The 7,951-nt window shown below is 30.5% G+C and overlaps 1 protein-coding gene and 1 long non-coding RNA gene across 3 annotated transcripts; one reads left to right on the top strand and one right to left on the bottom strand.

Annotated features, from left to right (window-relative positions):
* The first annotated feature begins 1,904 nt into the window (after positions 1-1,904).
* Positions 1,905-7,838, top strand: LOC122569276 (probable cytochrome P450 4aa1). Of its 2 annotated transcripts, none has more exons than XM_043730070.1 (7): positions 1,905-2,043; positions 3,976-4,144; positions 4,291-4,668; positions 5,739-5,796; positions 5,912-6,447; positions 7,317-7,496; positions 7,577-7,838. In XM_043730070.1, exons 1-7 carry the CDS (start codon positions 2,029-2,031, stop codon positions 7,759-7,761), a joined length of 1,521 nt encoding a protein of 506 aa, XP_043586005.1. In that variant the 5' UTR covers positions 1,905-2,028; the 3' UTR covers positions 7,762-7,838. The 2 variants fall into 2 exon arrangements, with proteins under 2 accessions (XP_043586005.1, XP_043586004.1); XM_043730069.1 differs by lacking the exon at positions 1,905-2,043 and adding an exon at positions 2,649-2,798.
* LOC122569286 lies at positions 4,678-6,909 on the bottom strand. Its single transcript, XR_006317394.1, has 3 exons — positions 6,802-6,909; positions 5,525-5,703; positions 4,678-5,449 (listed from the first exon to the last, which is right to left on the bottom strand). It is a non-coding gene; the product is annotated as an uncharacterized LOC122569286 (long non-coding RNA).
* Positions 7,839-7,951: the final 113 nt, after the last annotated feature.

The following is a 7,951-nucleotide window of genomic DNA, read 5'->3' as shown; positions in this document are numbered from 1 at the left end:
GCACCTGAGAGCCGCGAAGCATGACGATATTTCACTGCGCATGCGTAATATTCTTCTTTTTCGTAAAAATCATCAGAAAATTGTTTACTATATTAACCTGATAATGTAATAATAATTAATGATATCTGTTTATTATAAATATATAATTAAATATGTTAGGGATGATGAGTTTCATTTAATATGTATAATCATGTATATATTAATTATACCATATTTTTAGTTGGTATAATCATCATGCAAAATATGGTATTATGTAACGTATCTTTGTACTTCCATAATTAACTCAATGTTATCCGATCAAATTCTGTTTATTCTGATTTCATTGTTATTTTGTAACATGTTTCTCCTTATGAACACTAGATGTCGTTAAAACATCTTCATTTTACAGCTTGGAGAGATGTGAAACAGATTGCAGGCTTCAGGCGAAAAGCAGTGGATCGATGAAAAGCTACTTTTTATTTTTATGAAAATCAAATATTGAAATAAACACATATAAAATAAATTATTCATGAGGAGCGCTTAAAAAAAAATTGCCCATGATATAGTTAAAAATTTAGAAATAAAGAATTTCCATCAGATATTGAATAAATTTATCTCGAAGAAAATTAATAGTCGGTGAAAACCTTTAATTTGTAGTGTTTAATGTTAACGCATTATTGACCGATCACGAATAAACTCACATTTGTGCATTCATACACAAACATTGTCACGAATAAACTTGTCTTTTTATGCACAAGACCTAACTTATTAGATTTATGCAAGGTAGTCGATGGGTCTGGTTAAAAAAATGCTTTTAATAAAAGATAAACATGTAGATAAACGAGCGCATTTATGGTGGTTCTCATGGTGGCAGCTATATTAGGAAATTATATACCTAGTCTATCCAATATGATGTCATAAAGTAAATGAATTTGGAAATCAAAATACTTAAATCAACAGCGTATGAGGAATATGGAAGCTTATGTTGAGAAATCAAATTCCATGAAATGTAAAACTAAAATAGGTAGCAATAACATAAAAAACATAAAAATTCCTTGATGTAATTTTGAATAGAATGATCCAATATCGTAAATATAGAACAACACCATAGAGGTAATTGTAAACGTAAAGATTAGTATGTATGTTTCCTGTTTATGACATTACAATTATTTCATAATTTTAATTTGTAAGTTTTTATTTTCTATAGCAAAGACTGTCTGTCGTGTACAATAAAGCAAAATATACTAAACACAAATTGCAAGGATAATTGCAATTAGAATAATTGGCAATCGTCCAACTTAGAAGTACGTACGTATGTATATCGTAAATCACAAATAATTATATTCGACATCTGATTTGTATTTGAAGAAGATCGTTAAGGCGGGAGAATTTCAAAGTAAATAAACGCGTAACAGTATTTGTAAACCATTATATTTCAAGGTCTTCGTATGCCACCATCATCTTATATAAATTTGCTTTATAGAAACCACATAAAGCCCTACATTAGGTCCAAAAGTAAAGTACCGTCTATTAGTAGAATAAAGCAATTTCTACTTAGCTAATTTTTATTATTGATCGATTATCACTAGTTTTATATAACAACAGAAGTTCCTTTACCTACTATTAATGGATTCAGTCACGTAATAAACGACTTATTAATTACAATGATAATACACGTCTATATAACAATATGATAACTTATTCATCCGAAAAAGTTTTCGAGGTTCCTTCCTCTCGACTCGACCCTGATAGGAAGGATGCGCGTAAAGTATCATCTTCGGTGCTCAGTGCTCGCCTCTCAGAAGTTGAGCGAGAAAAAAAATGTTTTATAAAGCACGCCTGCACATATCAGCGATACGTGATTTGTTTGTGAACTGCTTGTTAATAGACCCCGTAAACACATCACACTTCGTATTCCATTACACCTATATAAACCACTACTATTCATCGGCGAGGGTTTAGTTGGCCGATTACTTTAATCTTGTAGTGAGTGTAGTATGTGAAGAGCGATTCGTTTTATTTCATGTTACAAAGGATTATGATATTCCTATGGTGTTCTTAGAGGTGAGCGAAAAATAGTTTTTAAAATCATCATAAAGATGATATATACGTATGGATATGATGTGATAAACTTAATGAATGTAATAAATAGACAAGGGATATTTGTGCAAATTAATATTTTTACGAACACTATTAATGGAATAAAATGTAGGCAGGAATTTACTTGAATATACATAACAAATACTCTTCTGCAGATATTTTATATACTTTTGCATTTTCAAATCTTCTATAACTGCATAAAAATTCGCACTCCATTTACTAATTCAGGAGTATCAGCATTGATTAAAATAAATGAATATGTATTGTAATCGTACTTATTTATTGTCGTGTAAATAAATTTCAATGGAATCTTATATGTTATCGGTAAGAGTAAGGAGTGTTTTGACTTGAATCGCTTTTTATATAACGTAATAGGGAAGAAGTCAAAGAATCAACGTGTTAATAAAACCGGTAACTTAGATAGTTAACGAGATAATGATATAATTCATACATAGGTAAAAAGAAAATATATTTGTATGGATAAAATTAAAAGTTTACGTGACTTACGATACAAGGTATAACGTATTTAAAATACATTATGGACTTTGAGCAAATCTTGAGTGATCCAGCAATCTGGTGGGAGTAGATGCTTAAATAAGGTACGCCGGAGTTCCATGCTGCAGTCCCAAACACACATTTTGTCAAAAAGTATTTCACTGTATCGATAATATAAGAAATTATACATCTAAAACAATATGGTCGTTACAGCTCAGCAAATAGTAAGTGACGACAAGTATTCTGTTATCGAGTTCAGTGATTAAAATTCCGTGAAGTTCGGTTTTGCGCAAGTTAGTTGTAAGGAAACTTACGGAATACGGTTTTGTGCTGAGAATACTTACGCGTATTTTCAATTATTCATTCAGTTACTCATTGTTACTATTATCGTTATAATAAGAATGCGAATCGTTATATAGATTCGTACTTTCACAAACACAAATAAGAATGCAGGACCAAAGGAAAAACGAAAGAACTCATCTGCTGAATATCATTTTCCGCGCTTTTACATTTTGTACGAATCCACCTGTTGAATACTACTTTCTATATTTTTGCATTTTACAACAATCTTGTGTATTCTTTTACCCTCGAGTTTTCTAAGTGCATAAAAATAAGTACATAAAAATCTGTAGTCTAGTTATTATTATCATAATTTATTTCATAAATCATAATTTATTTTAATCCGATCGCAGTAGCTTATTTTTTGTTGTGATACATTGTTATTCAACTGGCATGTAGACAATAACACGTTTCTATGAACCAATTAATAGAAGATCCAGCTTGAATAGTCAATGAACGTAATAAAATAACTTAACAGATGTCTGTATTAAACGGTTTTCGAATGAAAATGTGCAACTCTCATCGTTTCATAATTTTAATCCTTAAGACATGAAAAATCAACGATGTACGTTGAGAAGTTCATTAATATTAAAAATAGAAATAATATCTTAAAATGACTGAATGTCAAATTAATCGCAGTCTATGATCACTGATATAATGCTTTATGTTAACTTGAAAATATTTTAGTCTGTCATTAACCGGATAATTTGGCAAAACGTATCTTAGAATAGAGTAAATGCACATACAGTTAGAAGCATGTTGCAAGACGATGCCTAAGACGTTCGCTAAGAAGTTAGTTTCTTTTTTTTCACTTTGACAGTCGAAAATAGATTAACTACGGTGTGAAAATATAATAGGTGCAACATTTTAAAAATAGTTGGTACGTCACTTTTATTTTGAAAAGTGGCGAAAATAATGTTAAAAGAAAATATAAACATTAAATATTGAATGTACTTTACACCTGAATGAGTCTTTAATTTCGATTTTAAACTTTAATTTTATAAGGATTACCTTGTTACAGAAGTTAATAATAGAATGCGCGCTTTTTTTTTGTTTTACTAGTGGGAGCATACAACGGGTGAGGCGTGGGTATACCTCGTCATTTTGGCCATTTTTTTCATTTTGTACATACTGAAAAATTATATCAGATGTGTCATTCATGTTTCTCGACTAAACGGCCCGAAAACTGTACCGATTATTGGAAACGTAAACTGTGCTCTTGCAAAAAATTGTAAGTCACTAATACTCGTTAAATTTAAACAAATTTTCAGAGATTAATAAATTAACGTAGAAGATAAATTTGCTAAATAAACGATTAAAATAAATAAAGTACATAAAATAAAGTATAATTAAATTAAATTGTTATGTAAATTTCAGTCCTTTATAGATTAGGCAATGAAAGTAAAATTTATGGACGTTTAGTTAAAATATGGGTAACAATATTACCATACGTGGTACTTCTGGAGCCAGAAGATATCCAAATGGTGCTTAGTAGTACGAAGCACACGAGGAAGGTATTTTTCTACAAATTGCTAGATAATTTCCTTGGGAAAGGTTTGATTACAAGGGACATGGAAACCTGGCAGGTCCATCGAAAAATTTTACAACCTGCTTTTCATCTTCATATTCTCGAGAAATTTACGAATATCTTCGCGGAGCACGCAGATAGCCTGATGAAAAAGTTTCTTGAAAAGAAAGACCAAGAAATCAATATTACTACTTTCATTAATGATTCCGTTTACAATATCTTGAGTGGTAAGTAAAAACGTGTTTAATGTTAAATCACAAATAAAGACTTCTCCATAAATTCTTTCTCCATAAATTTCATAAATAACGATTTACTTATCTCTTCCTTTCAACGTCTTTTGTAAATTGTAGATATTTTTTATAATTACAATTAATATATAAAAATAAATAATATAAATATATAAAATTTATAATTACAAATATTCTATTCTTTTAACAAACATACTATTACAGACGATATCTTCTCTTCCATTTCATATGCCATAATTATATTCCTGATTAGGTTTATTAATAAGTATTAATTACAAGGACAGCCGTATTATTTCGTATTCAAATGAAATGTACATATTTTACATTATTCACGATCATTAATCTTTTGTTATATACTTTGCCATTTGCAAGTAATTATACAGAAGCACAAAATTTGTACTTGGAAAAAGTAGTACTTTATGAGGTCGTCTATAAGTTATGTCTTATTCAATTTGCATAATTCCATTGTGCGCATATGTTGCAGAGTCAATAATCTCTTAGTGGAAACATTCGTATGCTTTTGCAAAATATCGTGAATAATTCGCAGAACGTTCATTTATGACGATATATATAAAATATTCAGTAATACCTTTTTACGATTTTTTACGAAGTAATACATTTTTATCGCTAATATATTATGGTTTATTATTACAATTCTACTAAACTGATATCTTCTTAAAATATTGCACAACATGTAAAATACTAAGACATTGTCATATATATTAATATTATCCGTCCTGATGTACTTGTTGATATATTGCTGAAAACATTTTTATTGTTAATAGCGTTGACAAACTTTTTATTCAATATGCAAACAAAATGCAAATTCCTTTACCTGAAAGTTCGGTGAAGTTCTCAATTATCAATTAACATATGAAATAAATTTTAAGTTAATCCAGTATCCAGAATTAGCGAACAAGTCATAAGTTCTCATTGAAAAGCTTCTTACTGCTGTACAAATATTTTTGAGCGTATATGTATTTTGAACGTTGCGCTTTATTTCTCGGAATGACCCTGTAATATTTGAAGTAATTATTATCTGTTTGCAGAAACAGTTTTGGGAATAAACCAAAGGACCAGCGAAATGGACGATCTGCCTTTCCGAAAGTGAGAATCGAAGATGCATGTTTTTATATTTTTCCAACACTAGAACATACGATAATCTTTGTTGACAATTAGCGATAGAGACAAATAATGCAGTATGTCTGAATTTTCGTTCCAGGGGACAAATTATGCTTCTATACCGAATGACGAAGCCTTGGCTATTAATGGAATGGATTTACCGATTAACGAAGTATGGTAGACAAGAGCAAAAACAACGAAACGAGTTATTCGATACTTGTTTTAAAATGATGAAAGAAAAGCGCGAGATTTTACGAAATAGAAAGCCTGCACCTGATGATCAGACAGAAGAGACAAGAAAAATATCTTTGCTGGAATACATGGTGAAAATAAACGAAAAACATCCTTGCTTCTCCGATAAAGACATTGTCGAAGAATGTTGCACGTTTATGTTAGCTGGGCAGGATTCGGTTGGCACCGCGACTGCGATGACGCTCTTTCTTTTAGCCAACAATCCTGAATGGCAGGAAAAATGCATAGAAGAACTCGACCGAATTTTTGATGGAAATCCAAAATTGCCTACGATAAACGATCTGAAAGATATGAAATGTTTAGAGATGTGCATCAAAGAATCATTGAGATTATATCCTAGTGTACCGATAATAGCCAGGAAACTAGGTGAAGATGTGAAAATCGGTATAACCTGAATTTTTTTTCTTTATATAAAATTGAAGAGTTTTCTGAAATGACGATCTATAACCCTATGATACTTTCTACTCAAATAGTTGAATTATTATAAAACTTTTATTTATTTTGTAAATGATAGAAAGAAACAATGTTCAAACATAGATAATATTAACAAAACTTCCAACGCAATTTAGTCAGTTCATTATTTTGTCTTAGAAGCTCTTTTTCCAGGAAGTTTCTTCAATTATTACGCTTAATTTAAACGGTACAAAGGTATCTCCTCACCGATCTCAATGTTCTTGGAACGTGTTGTTGTAAATATTAAAGTCATCACTATGAACAACTTTTTTCAAAAGTACGTACGGTATCATATACGTCGCGTGAAATCATCGGTGTTTTATCTCCTCATGAATTTTAACGCGATCTTTTTTTAGTATTTTCACAGTGGTGTATAAATAACCAAAGAAAAAAAGAATAATAAAATTTTCAGTCACTAAATTCCAAATGGAAATAGGAAAGCAGTAAATAGGGTTAAGCTATTTAAGTGGTGGCGCTCGCGTAGGAAACACGGTTATAATTTGGACATGCACTCGCATACGTACGCAATAATTATAATACCTAACGTACAATTTTTTATAAAATATAGGAAGAGAATACACATAAACATGTTTTAATATATAACCTGAAAATTAAGACCGAGCACCCATTGTATGTATAGGAAAAAGTTGTTCGGAATGACTCAACATATTCAAATCGAAATTGCTGAGGAAATACCTATATGACATCATATAGCCTATACCTATATTTCACTATTATTAGTAATATAAAACGTCTCTATAAAATTTAAAATTACTGTATAACATCAATGCGCATTTTAGGAAAGTATGTGATACCAACGGGTTGTAGCGTTTTAATATCCCCATACGCCACTCATCGTTTGCCGCATCATTTTCCAGACCCTGAAGTATTTAAACCTGAGCGTTTCGATGCAGAAAATTCCGAAAAGAGGCATCCTTACGCTCATATACCTTTCAGTGCTGGCCCAAGGAATTGCATCGGTATGAAACAGCGTTTTAAAGAACTGGCGTTATTATAAATTTTGATACTTTTTATTTAACTAAATCATTTATTCGTTCAGGTAATAAATTTGCAATGCTCGAAATGAAATCCATGATTTGCGCAATTCTTAGAAGATGCAGATTACAATCGGTCCCTGGAAAAGAGGAGGTACGACCGAAATTTAGAATGACAATCAGAGCGCAAGGAGGGCTTTGGGTAAAAGTTATTGTACGCGATGAGACGCCAAAAAGTGTTGTAATATAAGTGTAAATTATTGTTTTAATATATTTAATTGTGTAACAATCAGTATATCAATTAAAAAGGCCTTTTTTAAATTTTGATTAATTTGACTAAATAATGACATTAAAATCATCCTTTAATGGTACAAAAACCTTTCTACCATAAAAGTCATTTACGTTTTTATTTAAAGATTAAATATGTAAAAGAAGTAAAA

This window comes from Bombus pyrosoma, linkage group LG7 (assembly GCF_014825855.1).
Source record: "Bombus pyrosoma isolate SC7728 linkage group LG7, ASM1482585v1, whole genome shotgun sequence".
Lineage (NCBI taxonomy): Eukaryota > Metazoa > Arthropoda > Insecta > Hymenoptera > Apidae > Bombus > Bombus pyrosoma.
Note: the sequence above shows the minus strand (reverse complement) of the source record. Positions and strands in the feature narration are given on the sequence as shown.